Below are 22,316 nucleotides of genomic sequence, written 5' to 3' on the forward strand. Positions count from 1 at the left end.
CGGCGCATATTCAAGTGCAGCCTCAGGTCCCCCATGCTGGTGTCCTGTGCCTTGGCTTTCTGTTCTGTCTCTGGTATCTACCTTAGTTCTGAGCAAGGGCCCTATAGGTGTGTGAGAAAATGTTCAACAACCCATTTTCTCTCTCTCTCTTTTTCTGGCTCTGCTGTGTGGGTTTCTCTAGCTGCAGCAAGTGCAGACCTACTACCTAGTTGTGGGCTTCTCACTGTGGCGATTACTCTTGTTGCAGAGCGTGGGCTCAGAGTTTGTGGCAACACGGGCTTAGCTGCCCCACAGTATGGGGAATCCTCCCGGACCAGGGATCAAACCTGTGTTCCCCGCGTTGGCACGTGCATTCTCTACCACTGGACCACCAGGGAAGTCCTCAGCAATCCATTCTTTTTTTTTTTTTTTTAAGCAATCCATTCTTGAGGTAGGGGTGGGGAATGAATTTGCAGCAGTTGCTAACTTTGGTGGTGTAAATATTCCTGCCATGACTGATTTCACACTGAGACGTCACTGAAGGAAGAAATGCACACAGTGCATGCAACCAGCGCCAGCCACCACTGACCCCACCCCTATCCACACGTCTTCATCTTGGTTTAGTTCCTCATGGCATCCCAGCTTCACACCCTTAAAACAGGGAACCTCCTCTCCATTATGGAGAAGTTCTCGGTCATCCTATTACATCAGGTTCCCTTGGTTTTTCCCCTATCTCCTTAAAATCTTTGTACCACTCTCTTCCTTTTCCTCTTGGTTTGGTTTTGGTTTTGTCTAGGGAAGAACTCCTCCCATCTGTCTCAGTGTTCTCCCCCCCAGATCATGCACTCCCTTCACCTGAATGTTCAAACATCCCTTTCTTTCTCTCCAATCTACAGTCACACGCTTCTTTGTCTTCTTTAGAAGCTTTTCCTTGACCCTGAAATCCTTTAAGATGCACAATCTCCTTTATCTCCTTCCTCATCTGGTTTTTTCCTCCCCCTCACTATTCTGCTGCTTTCCAGAGGCTGAAGCTACCAGTCCTTGCTGGGTCCCCAGGCCCTTGCCTCATCCTTCTCCCCCAAGCTCTGAATATGTGATCCTGCCCTGCACCCCGCAAGCTCCCCCTGGCTTTGGTGACACTGCAGGATCTCTGACTACTTTCCTGGCTCCTCAATGCCTCCCTATCCCACAGGTGGTCTCCAGGTCCCCAAGTCCTAAATGACCATTTTTCTCTCCACATTCACTCGTACAGGAGTCTCACCTATTTCACAGCTTCTACTATCACTTTTATATCAGAATCTTAAACTCTGTCTTACCCTGAATTCATCACTTCCCCAGTCCCCAGGCTGGGGTTTTCCAACTTGTGGGCAGAGGATTCTGAAGGGGGGTAGGGCTGGCATTTATAGTACAGCGTCTGGGAAATAATGATGAACTTCTGTCCAGTGCTCAATAAATAATATAGTGTGTGTGATACATGAAACTACTTTTCAAAGACCTGTACATGGTGCTTTGATTAATACAATTAGAAGCATTACTGAACTGACAGAAGCTTTTGGTCATTTATGGATATTTTAAACCAATAGATTCTAACCAGAAGAATTGTTTGCCATCACCTAGCATGTCTATGTAATTGAAAAGACTGAAATGGGAGCAATCAACATAGCTTAACTTCCTTCAAAGTCAATAATCATCAAACTCTAACAAAAAATTAAAAACAAAAACAAAAAACAAAACAACACCTAACAGTTGCAGCTGATTCTTCAAAGAAAATATAATGTGGGTCCCCAGTATATGAAGCACTAATACAAAAATTTATACATTAAAAAAAATTGTTTATGGTATCATTACACTTTCAAATACTTAAAAAACATTCAAAGCAATTATATTCCAATAAAAATCAATAATCATTAAAAAACATTTAAAAAAACAGTTGAAACAAATGATTGCTGAAGCCTGGAACATAATTTAAAAGCATCTGGCCGACTGCTCTAACCCCAAACTCTCCATTGCTTCTGAGAGTCTAAGCCAAAACTTTTTGACCTAGCAAGAAATACCTCAAGTCTTTTTCAAGTCTTTCTTCCCACAGTTCACCTTTTGGAGACCTCTGCCCTTGCAATCTGGCTGGAGCCTGGCTCATTCATTAGCTTACCCATCCCTTCCCCTCCACCTCTCCCATCTCCCCACCTTCTCATCCCTCCCTTCTTGCTTTGTTCAGACTCAACCTGAGTCAACCTCTCCTCCACACCATCTTGTGCCCCCTTAAAAGCTCTCCTTATTGTCCCAGCTATATCTCCCCTCGTGATCTCCTATTTAGCCAAGAATCAAACATCCCTACTTTTGTTCCGAAGTGTATCAATATTTTATTGATTGTTTTACTTTAGGGAAATTTTTGTCTTCTCACCCAGCTAGACCTTATCCTGCCTGCAGGTAAGGGCATCCTCACAGTTCTTTGCACACTGATTTGCACATCCTGCATTAATAAAGATTCAAGGGTTGGCCAGACTAGACTATCTCACCCTGAGGACGTGAGGACCAAGAGAAGAACATTTTAAATGTGGAGAAGGAATAGAGAAGTAGGAAAGAAATAATATAAAGGAAAACCTGGTAAAATATGTGAAAACTCCGCTCGCCAGGGTTCCTCATCACCACCCTAGATTTTTCCAGAAGGAAGTTGGAGATCTTTCCACCATCTGGTTCCCCACCTGGGCTGAACTGGATTTCAAAGTATTTTCCCTGCAAGAAAATTAGGGACTTCCTTTAGTGGTCGGTGAACAAAAACATGATGTTCCAAGCAGGCTCGGGACACAGCATATAATTCAAGGAAATTCATTAATGAAAGACATGTTCTGAATTATTCCCAGTTCTGGTCTAGACTTCCTCACTGTTTCCTATCAGACAATAACCTGTGCCTTTGTCCAATCATACAATTCTGTATTGAAAGAGAGAATTCTATCATTCTAACCAGACTAAATATGGACACACTCACTATATTCCTTCCCCTTTTCCCTTAGTAGGTGCTTGTCTGCTAAACCAGAAGCTGTAAAGAATAAGACAAAAAAAAAAATCACATGGTCTTCTTGATCCAACAAGAGTGAACTCTGCCAGCCTCTTTCAAAGGAATCAAATTTTCCTTCTGAGAGACTTATTTTCATGGCTTTGAGCAAAAGCAATTTCTTTTATCCCAGGAGCATCTAATATGCTAACATGAAATAAAAATACTTTTATAAGTTCTTTCCAGTTAGCTGTGGGTGTGGGGATTTTTGTCACTGTTGTTCTTGTTAACATTTCCTTTTAAATGACTGCTAATAGGGAACAAAAGAGAATAAAAAATAAAACCCTGGACTGTAGCTGAAAAGGTGTCCAGATTTGTTAAGTAAATAATTTTTTTTAAACTACAATTTAGCGTCTCTTCAGTCCTAGAAGGGTCCAGGAGTACAAATTTAAATGAAGAAAAAGATGAGAATGTGGGTTTTAGGGAGTGGTGTGACCTAGGGTCAGACTGTAGAGCATGCCCAGCCTAACTGCATTCGCATTTAATATTTTTTAAATGTGTATGCTGATGAAGTCCACCATCTCAGGGATGAAGCCTGCCAAGCCACAAGTCTCTGACCAGAACCATTAACTCACTAAGGAGAAGAAAAACACACTGCGTGTTTTTCCTCCTGTGGATAGCACCTACTACCTGCTATGTTCCTGCTAAGTTAATGTCGATTCTGGGTATCAAAAAGGCTACAAAAGAAAGCCACAGTCTAATTGTCTATTTGTCTTAATCTGCTGACTCTTGCCTCTCCCTCTCCCAAAAATAAACCCCAAGACAAACATCCCGAAGCAGCAGACATAGAGGAGGACCACAAACGACTGCTATCCCGAACCACAGTGGTTCACGACAAAGTCTGCTCAACAAGACCCCTCATGCTTCCTTCCGTGGCCATCCTTCTCCATCTTTCCCATTGGGCATGTTCTGCAGGCAATAATTCAGTGTCCGTTTGTGTCTGACCCCACCACCCCACCGCCATTCCCTATCAATCTAGGGAGAGAAATTAAACAAAACAGGATGTCAAAGCCACGAAGGGCAGTTTGGTAAACGGCAAACTCTCAAGTCCTTCTGGAAATGGTTCACAACCTTGGCTGCCCACTAGAAAGATCCTGGGAGCCTTTAAGAAATGCTGCCTGATGCCATTCCAGACAAGTCAATCAGTTGCTAGGAACTGGCACCCAGACATGAGTAGCTCTAAGAGGCCTGGCTGGTTTGTGTTTTTTGACTGTGCTGGATCGTCACTGCTGCATGGGCTACTCTCCTGTTGCGATGCAAGGGCTTCACATTGCAGTGACTTCTCTTGTTCGGGAGCACAGACTCTAGGGTGTGTGGACTTCAGTAGTTGCGGCTCCTGGGATCTAGAGCACAGGTTCAGTAGTTGTGGTACATGGGCTCAGTTGCTCCGTGGCATGAGATCTTCCCAGATCTAGGATCAAACCTGTATCCCCTGCACTGGTAGGTGGATCCTTAACCACTGGACCACCAGTGGGAAGTCCACCTGGGTGTTTTTTATATGTGGCCAAGTTTAAGAATCACTGCTCTAATGTAATGGGAATGCTTATACACAACTCAAAATTGTAATTTAAAAGGCAAAAATCCCTAATGAGAGATCAAAAAGTTTGGTCTTGTTGTAAGCAGTCTGAGGGAAGGAGGAAACTATATAAAGAGAGGATAAGATATTTTAATTTGGAAATGAAAAGAAACCTCAGGTCTTGGTAATATTTTACTTCTTAAATTAGGTACTGGGTACCTCAATGTTCACTGTTTTATTTTAAAATAGTGTTTGAAATATTTCATAATACAGTTCTTGAAACTTGAAAAGATTTGTAAGTGGAAATAGATGAATTTTTATGACTCCCATTGCAAGTCCATTTGAAGTAAAATTACCCATAATCCCACCCTGAAGCACTTCTACCTCCTCCTGCTAATCACTATAATAGTATATTCAAACATCGATTTGTAGATACCTTAATTATGCTTTATATAAATGTGCATTTTAAAATAAAAATGGGGCCATATTATAGATATTGTCCTATAAACTTTACAAAAAAAATTAAGAATATATTATGGATATCTTTTAAAATAAACTATTATTAATAGGGAACAAGGATATTATACCTTAAAAGTATTGTTGGGTCAAAGACAATGAGCATTTTAAACTTTGATAAGAACTGCCAAATTTCTCTCCTGGGAGAAGATGTCAGTCTTTAACTAACAGTGTCTTCCTCCTTAATGTGTCACCATCTGAGAGACTGAAAATGATATATGGTTTTAATTTACATTTCTCTCATTACTAATGAGGACATCTTTTGATGTCCCATCAGATTCTGCTGTGTGTATACACATGTGCATATGTGTGTATCTGTGTGTGTGTGTGTGTGTGTGTGTGTACTGCCTTTCTGTACACTTTTCCCACCATTCCATCAGGGTTGTATGAAATTCTGTTATCAGAAAAATAATAAATTCTGGGTATTTTTGCTTTTCTTTACAAAAACTGACTGCTATAGCCTCCTTGTCCAAAGACAAAAGAATAATTTACACTGGAAATATCAAGGGAAATATTGATTTGGTTACTCTTCTGCTCAGTAAGGAAGGCAAAAGAAGGAAGTTGGGTAGCTAGAGAGTTAAATTTGCTCAAATCCATTTTTATAAGGCAGATTGAGATTGACAATCAGGGAAGAAAAGATCCAGTGAAAAATTCATTCACATCTTCTTTCTTATTTCATTACCTAGAAACTTCAAGATAACATAGCCCTGGCATTGAGCAGAAAAATTAGAGAACAAATGAGTAAATAGTTCAAATAGTATTAAACAGTGAGGAAAGTAAGGGCAATTCTGACAGATAAAACTCACCAGGGAGCTTAACAATTACTCCATGAAAACTTAGTAAGAAATCTCTTGGAAATAGAAGCTTCCTTCTAAAACAGAAGGATAAAAAAGAAATCGCTTTTCTCCAAAATTCTCACTTATTTATTTTAAAATGGAACAGAATCCACATCACAGATGGTATCCTAAGTGCTTTACTGCCAGACATAATCTATGGTTGAGATAAGATACAAAATCTACATAAATCAAAGCTACTGAGCAAACATTCATTTCTCTGTAAACGTGGCTTTTTGTCAAAGGGAATATATTCATATTCATCCTTGCCAGCCTTCCAGTTCACCCCCTCAGGAGACACTCAGACAGAAAAACGTCTAACTAGGCATTCAAGGCATTCGGCTGATGTTTTCATTACTTTCGGTAAGCAGGCCAGTTAGGAGCAATGTGTAGGCTAAGGTCAGTCACTCTGGCATGTCATTATGTTACAAGAACATGCCAAACACACACACACAAAGCCAAGAGGTGTAGGGTAAGCAGTCAGCTCCCTCTGGCCGACAGACAGGAAGAAGTTTCTCTCCAAGGTGCCGGATCAAAGTGTCCACTCCAGGGTCCACAGATCTACAAAGCAAAACAAGGTGACAAGACCTGGGATCTAGTCTCCTGGGTTCTTCAGTTGGGAAAGAAGGCCTTTTCTCCAGTGCCCAAAGCAAAGAAACTTCTCCAAGACCAAAGCTGACACTTCCACTTTCCTTAGGAAGTCAACTTGAGAACTGGTTTCAAAAATGATCTTATTTATATCCCCAAGGCTCAAAAAGAACTTGAGTCAAAGGGTGAATTGAAGTCTGACAGTTCACCACTAGAGAAAAGTAAAAAACAAGCTCAAAAAGGCAGCCTCCTGATAATGTGGAAAAAACCCCTATTTCCTTGGGGACACAGAACTTAAATCAGGAATGTCAACAACATCAATCAGGTGGCACTCTCTATCACAGGAAAGAAACTCACAAATCGGCTGGAGTTGTTGTTCCGGACTGTCTTGGCATTCCCAAAGGCCTCCAGCAGCGGGTTGGACTGCAGGATGATGTCCTTGACGTGCTGTTACAGCAGAAAGACCAAAGTTAGGAAGACGCGAACACCTACCCGGCAGTGAAAGACCAGACTTGCCCGAGGGCCTGGTTTCTGAATGCGGTGAGGGTGAGAGGACTCAAATCCAAGTCCCTGGGATTTCTGGAGGATTTACTCTTTCCTCTCAACAGACCTGGCCCTGTTGGTGTGGTCATGTCTCCCAGCTCCCCTGGCTTGATACAGGATTCCCTGTAGCCAGGGTGCCACCAAATCAGGATCTATGAATGTTCCCCGACTGGGTTTCCAGTTTGAATGGTGTAGCTTTATCCTGTGCTCCCTGGTATATCGGGGAACATAAGAAGGGGTATCTTCTTGTCTTCTGACCAGATTCTTAATCATCACTACTCCTGTTCTACTCAACTTCTGTCCCCATCTATTGCATCCCCCTCTTCACTGCAAATGAGAGTTACCTTGAGGGAAATTAAATAGTTTCTCCTCCCTTAACAACATTACAGACACACAGACCTGTGCTTCCCAAATTTTCACGTGCCTGAATCACCTAGAAATCATGTTAAAATGCAAATACTGACTCAGTAGGTCGGAGGTGGGGCCCAAGAGTCCACGTTTCTAGCCCTGGTGTTCCTGGTTTTGTCCATATAGAGCCCCATTTGAGCAACAAGGATCAACACTGCATTGGGTGGAACAATTCCTGGCCTGTTGGAGGGGAAGAATTTGGTTTTCATATATCCCAATTCAGTGTCAGACTGAAAAGTACAAAACACCCCATGGGCAAGAGAGCTCACAGATACGAGCTGATGTTGGAGAAGGTTTTGAACCAGTGAGTCATTCCTTGTACTTCTAATTATTCACATGCTACGGTTAAACATGTTCCAGAAATAACAAGTCTGGCTTGTGCTCTTTAGCTACTGACTAATTTCAAGCCAAGAGTTCTGTATCATTGTCCTCATAGGAAAACAGGAAGAGAAAAATCAACATTAAATGTCTGCAGTTGGGCCCTAGGTCATCGTCCATAGCAAATCAGATGAGATGAAGGCACTAACCACTAATTGACTCTGCAACAGCCAAAGCGCTTCTCTGGCACCCCCTGAATATTCTGAAGAGCAATGAGAACTGGAATTCCATCCACTGGGCACATGTCATTAACAATGGGCACAGACAGCAAATTATGGGTGGCTCCTCTATGGAATCCATTTCAGAGTTTAGAAAGATATTTCTAAGCAGCCTATTTTCCTTTAAAAACTCATGGATTTATATGAAATTTGCTTTTGTTTGTAATATAACTTTGACTTTGTGGGTCTTCGTAAATCTTTTGTAGTTGTTGTTTGCTGGCCAAACATCCCTACACCACTTATCAACACTCCACTTCCTTGTAGGGACAGAAAAAAAAGAAAAGCTCTTCTTTGTCTCTTTCCCTCTTAATTACTGACTTTTAAACTGAAAACCTTTTGCACGTATCCATCTATCTATTCATCCATCTATCCATCCATCCACTATCAAGATGGCCAACAGAATTTTGTGGCATGTGGTAAGCATACAGGGGGGAAAAAAAGAAAGAGCAAATTAAAAGACCAGCCCACACACAAAAGAATATCCTGGATTTCTAGCTCCATGTCCATCTTCTAGAGACAGGGTATGGTCACACAAATGGAGAAAAGCATATGGACCACATCAATTTAAGTCCTAGAGTTGTACTCGCTGTCCAGCATGGAAGCTGCTGAGCCCATGCATCATGGCCAATTCCAACTGGGATGTGCTGTAAGTGTAGAACACACACTGGAGTCCAAAGATGTAGGATGCAAAAGAATGTAGAGTATCTCACTAATTCATCAGTAATTATAGGCTGAAACAGTATTGGGGATATAGTGGGTTAACTGAAATATATTTTAAAAGTTAATTTCATATGCTTTCTACTTTTTTTATGTGAGTACTCAAAAATTTAAAATTATGCATGTGACACCCACCATCTTTCTACTGGATGGTGCTGCTCTGGATTTTCCTTTCAATCTGTAAAGGAGGCCACTCTAAGACCTTTCTACTCTACGTAAGGAATACTGGCCCCTGCCTGAAGCATTCTGATCACCCAGGACAGAATGGAACACTATTGATTTAGTGAACAAAGCCATAAGGAAGAGAATTTCAATGTGTCTTTTTAAAGTGTACAGCTGACTATGGCAATAACATCATATTAAATGGTTCCAACTGAAAAATTAATCTTTAGGGTGAAATCTACCTGGATCATGATTTCTAATTAAAAAAAAAGTTCCCAGAAATCTGTGCTAGTGATGAGTACTGTGTTTGGGCAGTTCCTGTTGACCTTACCCTTCATCACCATCATCCGCTGCTCTCTGGGGGTAGGCTTCCCCAGTCCTGCTTATGCTGCTTTCACTACCACAATGAGTAAAACTAAAGACCGATGAGGCTACATCTACCCCTTTTTCATACTGTCCTCTTGAATCTGCCCCTTCTCTGCCATACTATGTGTGTTAGTTGATCTGTCATGTCCGACTCTTTGCGACCCCATGGTCTGTCCATGGAATTCACTAGGCAAGAATACTGGAGTGGGTTGCCATTCCCTTCTCCAGGGGATCTTCCCGACCCAGGGATCAAATCCGGGTCTCCTGCATTGCAGGCAGATTCTTTGCATCTGAGCTACAAGGGAAGCCCATCCTTTTCTTTATCCCTCTCCTGCGTCCTCATTCTTCTGGGTTTCCCCCCTTCTCCTAATGTTTTCTGTTAATACTCTAATCCTTCTTTCTTTCTTTCCTTTCTGTATTTTAAAGTTTTTGCAAATTCTTCAAATTGGAGATGTATTCACATGATTCAAAAATCAAAGGTTCACAGCCACTCCCACTTTCTGAGATAGCCAGCATGCTGCCTATGGAGTATATATCTTTATAAATAAATCCACCTCTTACCTGTCAATAAAATAAAAAATAAAAGGTTCACAAGGGTCGACATGGAGAAATGCCTCTCCACTAGTCTCCCAGTTTCCTCCTGGAGAAATCACTGCTATTGATTTCATATGTATCCCTCTGGAGCTATGTTATACATATCTAAACAAATGTTTTATAAATACATGCTCTTTTTTCTCCAAGTGGTAGCACAATATATACACCATTCTGAGCTTTGCTTTTTGCAATTCATGATGTATCTTGGAGATCAATCCTTATCAGTACATGAAGCTTCATTTTTATGGTTGCATAATATTCTAGTTTATCATGAACCACAAATTATTTCCCCAATCACCAAATGATGAACATTTGTTTCCAGTCTTCTCCATCATCAAAAAATGCCACATCAAAGAACTTTATACATGTATCATTTTGCATACATTTCAGGACACCTAAAGGATAAATTCTCCCAAGCAGAATTGATGAGTCAAGGGTGTTTGCTTATAGATTTGAAAAACTTTGCCGACATGTCCTCCACAGACGTGTACTAGTTCATGTTCCCACTAGTAATGTGTGAGAGGGCCAATGGCCCTATATTTTTAACAACAGAGTGTTTTAAACACTAGAAAAATTTTGTTATTCTGACAGTTAAGAAACAGTTTTTTAATGTAGTTTTAATTTGCATTTCTCTTACTATCATGGAGATGAGCATATTTTCATGTTCTGAGTGAATGAAAGTTGCTTAGTTGTGTCTGACTCTTTGCAACTCCATGGACTATATAGTCCATGGAATTCTCCAGTCCAGAATACTGGAGTGGGTAGCCTTTCCCTTCTCCAGGGGATCTTTCCAACACAGGGATTGAACCCAGGTCTCCCGCACTGCAGGCGGATTCTTTACCAGGGAAGCCACAAGGGAAGCCACATGTTTCATGAGTCATTTATATTTCCTTTTCTATGAGATGGCTTTTATGCCCTGTGTTTATTTTCCTTTTGGATTTGTGACCTTCTCCTAGACTGTATACAATATTAATTATATATTAGGCATCTCCATCTCATAATATGCTGTTTCTCTGCAGATTTCAAGTTTCTTGGTTATAAAACCAGTGTCTTCTCTGTGGGAGAAAAACTCTTTTTCAAACAGCAAATGGAGCCTTGTCCTCTGGCCCAGCATCAAGTCTCAAAATGGGCCACAGCACCAACTCACCTGGACTTTGGGGCCTCCCCCAGACACCCTGGAGATGTAACTCATGATGTATTTGGCAGCCACTGTCTTTCCAGCACCACTTTCACCACTAAAGAAAGAAAGACAAAAAGACTCACCTATGAAGTGGCTCATGACCAGCTCCCTCTCCTCTGAAAAGACTCCCCACCCCCAAATAAAACTGAAGAAGAAAACTGGTAGAAAGGAACTCGGTTAAAAAATCACAGAACTGGTTGAGACTAAATCACAACTAATGATTTAATCACAGTTAAATCACAGCAGGATCAGGTTACCTCTGTGACTTGTATGATCACTATTAACACGGTGTGTGGGCTGGGGGACTGATAAGCACCATAGTGTTGGGAGAGACCGTCCAGCATTCTAAATGCCCAATAATAGGAGACATGATTAGGAACATTACAGAACATCAGAAGGACAGACTAAACAGATTACAACTGACAGCAAGACTGTAAACATGGGGGGAGGGGTGGATGAAGCACACAAAGTAGTTATGTGAAGTAAACCAGATTCAAATTATATGTAAAAAACTATAAAGAAAAAAATCACATTTAAAAAAAAAACAAAGGCTAGAACTAGAACCACAAAAGATTAGCAGAGGTTTGGCAAAGGAAAAGATACCCTGGGAGACTTCTTTCAGTTCATTATTTTCTAAACTTTTAGTAATCATGTATTTCTTCTTAATTAAAAAAAAAAAGTAGATATGCTCAGGTTTCAAACCATGTGCCATGAACTGAGAACTGATGCAAGCAACTTTATTTTCAAGTTCTAAAATTAAATGATGAGGTAATATTAATCACATCCTGCATAACAAAGACTGCTTCCTCTTGGTGGCCTTACTGCATGGGGAAAGCCTTTTGTTAGCACCATAGAGTCAGATCTTCAAAACCCCGTTTCTTCCTTCAAAATCCCCTTGAATTGATGATGACCTCAATTCAAAACAAGCTTAAGTCAGTCAGATTTCTCATCTCTCTACAGGTGGCCTTTGTGTTACCATGATAGAATTAATTAGAGGAAAAACCCTGTATTGTGTAAAATAATGGTGAAATTCTGTATGAAAAATTGAGGGTGCTGTGAGTTCAAAAGACACTTTTTGTATTTGAATTTCTTTGGACTAATATATGTTTAATTAGAGAGACTATGGGAAAGAATGAGAGAACCGTCCTCTGTGAGGCCCTCTAAAGGTCTAACTCCATCAACAAACTCATTCAGCATCCTAATATTCAGTTCCTGACTTCCAGGTCACATGAATACGGAAACCAAACTGATATTTCATAAGATATGGCGGCAAGTAGAAAGCCAGCGAGCCTGGGATGATGTGTCACGCCAATTACAGAAGCCATGCTTACTCACAGGCACAAGTAGGTATAATAAATATTTCAGTGCCATGAGGAAGTTATCTGTTCAAATGGCCCATGTGATCAGAGGATTTATACCCTAGATCCAAGGTCAAAACATGCATTCTCACTCATCTGAAGCATAGGTTTTATCAACAATGAAACTCCAATAAAAACAACAATTTTATAATGTTGTAAATAACATGAACATTTAAGAATACTGGAAAGTCCAAGAGTACAATGGTACAACCAGCCTACCCACATCTCTTATGTCTCCTGCATCAGCAGGTGGTTCTTCACCACCAGCGCCACCTGGGAAGCTCATATAATATTACACAGACATATAAAATAAATAGAAAACTATGTGGCAACACAAAAGCAATGCAGTTAATGTTAAGTGGCAACATAAGCAGAAGACACTGTACCTATGACAAGTTTACAACTATGCAAAAATAATGTATGGACAAGAACCACAATGGAACAAGGCAAAAAATAGTTCTGACTTGTTGGGCAGCTGGTATTTGGGTGACTCTTGTTTCTTTTGATGTGACTTAATGTTTAAAGTTTTGGAAGAAGTAGTTAACCATATATTTCATATTTTTAAAAACAGCATTTCCAGAAAAAGTGAGATTACACATCACAATGATAATCAACAGGATTAATTTCTTTAGATTATTTCTGTCACAAGTAAACAACTTTCATATTCAGAATTCCTTAGAGAAAGCTGTGTGTATGTGAAAGAGGAAAGAAAAAAAATCCTATTAGAATTACTGTACACTTTCATATAGTGATGCCCCCACTCTTTCTCTGGCTAATGCTGTGATCAGACATAAAATATTATGTGTCTTTTGTTGAAGGGGAAAAAAAAGGAAGAATAATGAAAGTGACTCGTTTCATATATTAAAATAAGTAGGCCGAGTACAATAATAGAACATCTACATTCTCAGTAACTGTGATATTTTTCAGAAGATTTAAAATAATTAGTCTGGCTGAACACTGATCGGAATTTTCATTTCTTGGTTTCAATTTACAGACCCATAAAAAGAAGTTTTATTGATCAGAGGCCAGTACTTTGCTCAGAATATGGTATAAGAATGGAATGTTACACAATTACTTGAAGCTTACAATATATATATAAAACGGTAATTATGTTGTCCCTTTGAGAGAAAAACTTTCTTTCCCTGGACTAAAAACCCACATTAAAGGAATGTGAAGTTATCAGACAGATTATATGGCATACCTGAAATTATCTGCTTTGCATCTCACAGCAATGAGAGCAATTTGCTCTGCTTATGATTATAAGCAACCTTTCTTAATTGCCTTCACTGGACTTTCAAAGTGGACCAAAAAATACTCTAGACGTGAATGTGCCTTAAAATTAGAAAAATGCCCCAGTGGTCCCTAAGTCCAGCAGCCTACCACAATCCTCAAAGTACTTAAAGAAGTGCTCATGTTTGGTCTGTCTTCAGACCTGCTGAATCCTAGTCTCCAAGGATAGGGCCTAGAAATAATTTCTAACAAACCCCCTAGAGTTCTTATATTACTGGCTGGGAATCTGCTAAACAAATGTAAAACAAAGTCAAGACAGACTTCACAGGAAACATCAATTCAAAGAGGAAATAATGTAATGTTTCTGTGTGCATTCAATATACAAATGGAAACATTTACTAAAGTATCAAAGAAATGGAAAGAATGTTCAGGGTGAGGGGGGACTATTTACAATGATACACTAATAATCGGATTCAGAGACTATAATTGCTATTCTTAGTCTGAAAGTTATTCTTCGCTTAAAAATGAATGGTGTTTTCAACTCACTTCAACTGATTCTAGCAAATTTAAAAATATCTCAGCCTTATTTTGAGGGGAGACATCTCATAGAATAAGTAGTCACCCATTCCTTCTATTTCCCCCTTGCTGCTGCTGCTGCTAAGCCATATCAGTCGTGTCCATAGACGCCAGCCCACCAGGTTCCTGTCTCCCGTCCCTGGGATTCTCTAGGCAAGAATACTGGAGTGGGTTGCCATTTCCTTCTCCAGTGCATGAAAGTGAAAAGTAAAAGTGAAGTCGCTCAGTAATGTCCGACTCTTAGCGACCCCAAGGACTGTAGCCTACCAGGCTCCTCCGTCCATGGGATTTCCCAGGCAAGAGTACTGGAGTGGGTTGCCATTGCCTTCTCTGATCTCCCCCTTGCTAGTCTCAAAAAATTTCTTCTGGTTCTTACCACACTAGCTTTTGTTCCCTTCTAACTGTTCAAGTTAATGTAACTGAAATGTTGCTCTGCAACTTCACATTTATTTGCACTTTATAAAGGATACAAATTTAAAACAGAAATTGTATGTGCATTTGTTTACCCAACAAACACTAAATGCCTCCTCATGCTAAGGGCTGGCTGGGGCTGGAATGAGATGGGTCTCCTGGAATGAGAGGAGCCTACTGCACCAGGGGAGGTCAAATGCACTGATGCTGTGGTAACACCATGGAGATATGGGTATAGTTTTAGGGATTTCTGAGTATGTATTAGGAAAAGATTCCTAAAGAAATTCATAAGCTAAGTCAAGTCACACTACTTACATCTCAATGAGACAGGTTAAAGTTAGCCAGGTAGGGGAAGGAGGGAGGGAGGGAGGATGTGTGTGTGTAGGCAAGCATTAAAGGGCGACATTCCTGTCTAGAATGCATGATTGATAAGATAATGAAGTTACAAAAATTCCCACTAGGTCCTACTTTCTTAGACTTGACTTTATATATACATATATATATATATACACACACACATATGCATATGCATATACATATTATTATTAAACTTGACTCCTATTTCAGAAGGTATAATCCAAGGGTAAAAAACACAGCGATAGTCAAAAAAAATTTTTTGTAATTCTAGAGTTATAAAGGATAGACATATTAGTGACTAAAAGAATCCAGAAGATGAGAAAATAACACAAATTCCAAAGGAGATTAGAAAGCAAACTAAAATTTTGCAGTTTTAGTTTGCCTATCTGAAGGTTTCCAGGGCTAGAGAGAAAGGGGTGATCTGTCAGAGCCTGTAGTGACACTGAAAAATATAAGCCTCAAGTACATGCAATGGCCAAATGCATAAAATACAAAATCAAACAGAAATGACTGAGCAAATGATAAAAATTCATTAACATAATGAAGACAAATAAGACTGACTTCTTCCAAATCAATTAGTATTGTCAAGCAGACAAAATTATCACCAAGCGTCTGCCAAGAAAATGGCCCCAGGGCAACGCTCATCTTGGCCCAGGCCTGATGCAATAGGAAAAACCCAGTGTTTAGTCTGAACATCAAGTTTGAGCCCCAGCTCAGCTACTTGTTAGCTCTACAATTCCTTTTACTGTCACTACAGTAAAAGGAATTATTTATTAAAACAGATATTTTAATACATCACTCCTTAACAATTAAAAAAAATTCTTTTATGTGTATTTCTTATTCAACAACTTTCCCTGTATTCCTCATTGAAGGACAGGGAAGCCTGGCATGCTATAGCCCACAGGGCCATAAAGAGTCAGACACAACTTAGCAACTGAACAACATTAATCCCATTTTGCAGATGAAGTGACTGAGGCTTGCAGAAGTCACACGCTTTCTACAGAACAGAATAACGAGTTTGCCCTGTGACTCAACACCAGAGATCTTTTCACTGCACCACATTACCATGATGGGTGGTAACAGATGACTAACCAGACAACCTGACACCTTCTGGCTCAAAGCAGCAAAGTGGACAGAGTATAACAGTGGCATCAGGCAGCCCTGTTTCATGATACATGTACCATGGTACATGGCTTTGTCACATCTCAAATTTGAGATGCTTAACATGTTTCGTTACCTCTCTGAGGCTCAGTTACCTGATCTGCAATAAAGGGGGTAATAATACCTAGTTTGTTGTTTAGTCACTCAGTCGTGTCCGACTCTTTGCAATCCCATGGACTGTAGCCCACCAGGCTCCTCTGTCCATGGGATTTCTCATGCAAGAATACTGGAGTGGGTTGCCATTTCCTTCTACAGGGGATCTTCCCAACCCAGGGATCAAACCCATGTCTCCTGCATTGGCGGGGGGATTCTTTACCGCTGAGCCACCAGGGAAGCCCAAATATCTAGTTTCCCAGGTTGTAAATGGCACAAGTAAAGGATGTTGAGATACACAGAAAGTACTTGAAAGGGGGTTACTATTATGATTATAGATAATATATAAACTAGCTAATGAGTTGGGCTTCCTGAATAACACTCTTCAATTCACGGCGGTAGGTAAGATTTTCAGGGAATCTGGGATAAAAGGGTAAACTTGAGCCACAGTTCTTCAAGACTGCAGACAGAGGGCAGTCCTCACACAGATCCCATAGTCAGGGTGTGAGATGACTGGGCGTCCCAAAGCTAGGCCAGAGGGACAGGGAGTTTCTAAGGATGCTGGTGCTGGGATAAACAAGAAATTGGAAAGAGTTCCAACGCTAATAATAAAAGGCTCCTGAAATACATCAAAGACAGGAAGACAGCTTGAGAATCCATGAGACATTTGACAGTGCTGAGGCAGATAGCACAGATAAGACATAAGTCAAATATTAGAAGTGATCTAATTTTTTAAATTGTTTAAGTCTTTAATCTTTACTCCTGCAAATCTTAGGAATTCCAAACTCAAAATGTTTCTTGAAGCAGACATTGTCACTAATTGAATCTAAGATTTCTGAACTGTCTCTTTTTCCTCTCTGAAAATTCCCAAATTCAGCCACTAAATCTTATCGATGTGCCTTCAAAACATCTCTCATGTCTTTATTTGTTCTTTAAAAAATATTTCTTTGTCACATGTTCAGGATACAATCTAACAAGACTTTGCAAACTGGTATTGGATACGTTAAGGACAGAATAAAAACAGCTGCTTAAGAGTATCTCAAGCAAAAATATTAGAAACTGGAGAATTTCCTGGTGATCCAGTGGCTAGGGTGCTTTCATTGACACAGGCCTGGGTTTGAACCCTAGTCACAGAAGTAATATCCTGCAAGCCTCGCCATGTGGCAAAAAAAAAAGAAAAGAAAAAAGAAACTGTACCAAATGTGATGCTCTCAGATCAACATCATATATATTTTTAATGCACTAAGATAGCTGATGCAGGCCAAAAGTGATAGGAATTCACTTTTGATGGCAGCAATAAAGCTGCCACATAAATGTTCTCCAAGATCCCTAAGTCTTTACAGAAGTCAGCTGGCAAAGGCTGCAGAAATGCCTCTGGCTACAGTGCCAAGGTCTAGTCTGATGATACAAAGATAGTAGAGAATAAGAGAAAAACTTGCCACTTTCCCTTCTCTCCCTGTATTATTTTATTAAATATATTTGCATAGATGTCTCCAATAGGTCCAAAGCTACCACAGGCGTGACTCTAAAACACAAATCCAAATTCTGGATTCCAGGGAACAGAAGACTACTGGGCTAAGCAGATTTGGGTGCTCATCTACTGGGTTCACGGGTGTCTGCCTGTGTTTTAAGGTGCTCATCACTGACAAGGGATGAAACTAAGGGAGCTATTTGTAGCTTTCTGTTGGCACTGCCTGGGGTCCACATTCACTTTCTACTCCTTTATTCCTTCACAGGGTTACGGACGGTCACACATCAGTTTCCTCTTTGCCTTTCCAACTCAGGTCAGGTCCTCATCCTCTTACTAGACCTTCATATTTGCTCAAGAGTCCATCTCTTTTCTACCCATAGACTCATCTTTGTGAACCAGCCTCCTATGGTAGCATGTCTCTGCTCAGAGGCCTGCAAGACATCACTGAGGCTCAAAAGCTTATCTGTAGATTACCCAGCCATTCAAGGAGGTACATGTCACCCAATCAACCATATTTCCCCAAATCAACCATTCTTGCATTACTGCACAAATGCCATATGGCTGTCAGACAGAAACAGAAGGGAGAGACCCAGTTCTGGCCCTCAAGTAATTTATAAGGACCATTGTCAATGGAGATCTTCTTTAACCACCACACTGATGTCCTCCCCATTATATGGTTTGGGTTTCAGAATTTGTCAAGCCACCAATGTTTTCTTCATTCCACCCATCCTATATGGAAGACTCAACCCAAGTCCCAACACCTTGGTGACACTTATGCTATTTATTTCAGTCCAAATCAATCTCTCCTTTTTCTAAATGCAAACAGCACTTAGAGCTTATTTCAAGCTTCAAAATGATAAACATGTATTATGTGCAAAGAGAAACATAAATTTCTACTGAGCAAGGATTGAAAAACTACTGAAAATGAGTGCATGCACATTTTAAAAAGTGATAACAATATTAACTAGGTGGTATAAAACTCCTAGTAGAGAACATAGGTGAAACATTCTCTGACATAAATTGTACCAATGTTTTCTTAGGTCAGTCTCTCAAGGCAATAGAAATAAAAGCAAAACTAAACAAATGTGACCTAATTAAACTTTCAAGCTTTTGCACAGCAAAGGAAACCATAAATAAAACAAAAAGACTGGGAAAAAATATTTGCAAACGGTGTGATCAACAAGGCATTAATCTTTAAAATATACAAACAGCTCATGCAGCTCAATGTTAAAAAAAACCAAACAACCCAATTGAAAAGTGGGCAGAAGACCTAAACAAACATGTCTCCAAAGAAGACGTACAGATGGTCAACAGACATGTGAAAAGATGCTCATTGTTGCTAATTATTAGAGAAATCCAAGTCAAAACTACAATGAGGTACCCCCTCACACTGATCAGAATGGCCATCATTTAAAAAGTCTACAAATAACAAATGTTGGAGAGGGTGTGCAGAAAAAGGAACCTTCCTATGATGGTGGTGGGAATATAAACTGGTGTAGCAAGTACAGAGAAGAGTATGGAGGTTCCCCAAAAAACTAAAAACAGAGTTGCCATATAATCCAGCAACCCTACTCCTGGATAGATATCCAGAGAAAACCATAATTCTAAAAGAAATGTGAACCCCTATGTTCATAGCACCACTGTGGAAACAAGTATTCATCAACAGAATTGATGAAGAAGATATGGCAAGTGTGTGTGTGTATACACATACACACACACACACACACACACACACACACACACACACACACACAATGGCATATTACTCAGCCATAAAAAAGGATGAAATAATGTCATTTGAAGCAACATGGATGGACCTAGAGATTATCATACTAAGTGAAGTCAGAAAGAGAACACCATATATCACTTATATGTGGAATCTGAAATATGACACAAATGAACATATCTATGAAACAGAAACAGACTCACAGATACAGAGAACAGACTTGTGGCTGCCAAGGGGGAGAGGAGGTGGGAGAGGGAAAGATTGGAGACTGAGGGTTAACAGATGCAAGCTAGTATAAATCAGATGGATAAACAATAAGGTCCTACTGTATAGCACAGGGAACTATATTCAATATTCTGTGATAAACCATAATGGAAAATAATATTTTTTAAAAGGATATATTTTTTAATATCACTTTGCTGTAGAGTAGAAATTAACACATTGTAAACCAACTATACTTCAATAAAATTTAAAAATATATATTAAACAGGTGGCAAAAATTAGGGGTATATCAACTGCTACTGAAATTCAAAGGATAAAGGAACCACTGGGTTGAAGTAGATGAGAACAGCCTTGGGTGGGAAAATAACTCAAGACAGGGAGAGCAATCTGGGCAAGAGACAGAAACAGCTCATAGAACTCAATATCAGAAAACCAGATAACCTGATTTAAAAAAATGGGAAGAGGAACTGAATAGATGCTTTTCCAAAGAGGAAATGCAGATGGCCAACAGGAACATGAAAAGATGCTCCACATCACTAATCATCAGGGAAATGCATATCAAAAACACAATGAGATTTCACCTCACACCTGTCAGAATGACCATCATCAAAAAGAACACAAATAACAAGTGTTGGCAAGGATGTGGAAAAAAGGGAACCCTCGTACACTGCTGGTGGAAATGTAGGTTGGTGCAACCACTGTGGAAAACAATATGGAGATTTTTCAAAAAGCTAAAAAATAGAACAACTCTAATAAAATGACCCAGCAATTCCATAATTCCATTCCTGCATGCGTATGTATGTATATGTATGTATATACATGTGTGTGTGTATATGTGTATGAGAGTATACATATATGAAGTGAAGTGAAATGAAAGTCACTCAGTCATGTCTGACTCTTTTGAGACCTCATGGACTATACAGTCCATGGAATTCTCCAAGCCAGAATACTGGAGTAGGTAGCTGTTTCTTTCTTCAGGGTATCTTCCTAACCCAGGGATCAAACCCAGGTCTCCTGCATTGCAGGTGGATTCTTTACCCGCTGAGCCAGGAGGGAAGCCTAAGAATACTAGAGTGGGTAGCCTATCCCTTCTCCAGCGGATCTTCCCAACCCAGGAATCAAACCGGGGTCTGCTGCATTGTAGGCAGATTCTTTACCAGCTGAGCAACCAGGGAAGCCCTATATATATACACACACATGGAGGAGGGCATGGCAACCCACTCCAGTACTCTTGCCTGGAGAATCCCATGGATGGAGATGCCCAGTGGGCCACAGTCCATAAGGTAACAAATAGTGGGATACGACTGAGCAACTAACACACACATATATATACCATTGATTAGAAAAAGAAAAAAGATACATGTATTCCAATGTTTAATGCAGCATTACTTAAAATTGCCAAGACACAGAAACAACCTAAGTGTCCGTCAACAGATGAACGGATAAAGAAGATGTGATATACATACACAATGCAATACTACTCGGCTACACAAAAAGAATGAAATTTTGTCTCTGCAGCAACATGGATAGACTTGGAGAGCATCATGCTAAGTGAAATAAGTCACATAGAGAAAGACAAATACTGTATGATCTCACTTACATGTGGAATCTAATTAAAAAAAAAAAACTAGTAAATATAACAAAAAAGAAACAGACTCACAAACAGAACAAACTAGTGGATCAGTGCGAAGTGGGGAGGTGAAAGATGGGGTATGAGAATCGAGGGGTACAAACTGGTATGTATAAAGTAAGTTACCAGGATATATTGTACAATACAGGAATATAGCCAATATTTTATAGTAACTGCATAACCTTTAAATACTGTAAATCACTATGTAATATACCTATATGTATATATATATTACTGTGCATCAACTATACTTCACCTTAAAAACACAAACTCAAAGCCAAGGCTTGGATGGAGGTCTCTACTTGACAAAACAGCCTGTCTTCTTTCCTGATTTCTTTCTCTTAAAATTCAATTTGCTGGGACTTTTCTGGTGGTTCAGGGGTTAAGAATGCCATTGCTAATGCAGGGGACATGGGTTCTATCCATGGTCTGGGAAGATTCTACATGTCTTGGAGCAACTAAGCCTGTGCGCCACAACTACTGAGGCTGTGCTCTAGAGCCTGCAAGCTGCAACTACTGAGTCCATGGGCCATGACGACTGAAGCCCACGTGCCTAGAGCTGGGCTCAAGAGAAGTCACCACAATGAGAAGCCCGTGCACGGCAACCAGAGAGTAACCCCCACAAGAGAAAAGCCCAAGCACAGCAACGAAGACCCAGTGCAGCCAACAATTTTTTTTAATGAATAAAAATAAAATTCAATCTGTTACACTGATTTCTATCCAGAAATAGTCAGCTGCCAGTCCATCCTATCACTGCATCCACCTCTTTAGAAAACATACGATTGGGAGGAACTGATAATATTGGTTCTACGTGCGGCATTGTCCCATCTAAGAGTATGCATTTCATGGTTATCACTTTGTAATGTACAGAAATACTGAATCACTATGCTGTGCATATGGATCTAGCATAGTGCTGTGGGTCAATCACACTTCAACTTAAAAAAAAATCATAGGGGAGGGAGGTGGGAGGGGGGTTCATGATGGGGAACCCATGTACACCCATGGCTGATTCATGTTAATGTATGGCAAAA

General features: G+C 40.1%; 1 protein-coding gene across 1 annotated transcript in view; it reads right to left on the reverse strand.

Moving 5' to 3' along the window:
• MYO1E (myosin IE) overlaps nt 1–22,316 on the reverse strand; it is a 212,954-nt gene that overhangs the window by 77,005 nt on the left and 113,633 nt on the right. Inside the window, exons 5-7 of the mRNA XM_043918799.1 lie at nt 11,018–11,105; nt 6,842–6,931; nt 2,581–2,712 (exon numbers count right to left, since the gene is read on the reverse strand). Coding sequence (XP_043774734.1) covers nt 2,581–2,712; nt 6,842–6,931; nt 11,018–11,105 — 310 coding nt within the window. The remainder of the gene's footprint in view (nt 1–2,580; nt 2,713–6,841; nt 6,932–11,017; nt 11,106–22,316) is intronic.

The sequence above is a fragment of the Cervus elaphus genome, chromosome 12 (assembly GCF_910594005.1).
Source record: "Cervus elaphus chromosome 12, mCerEla1.1, whole genome shotgun sequence".
Lineage (NCBI taxonomy): Eukaryota > Metazoa > Chordata > Mammalia > Artiodactyla > Cervidae > Cervus > Cervus elaphus.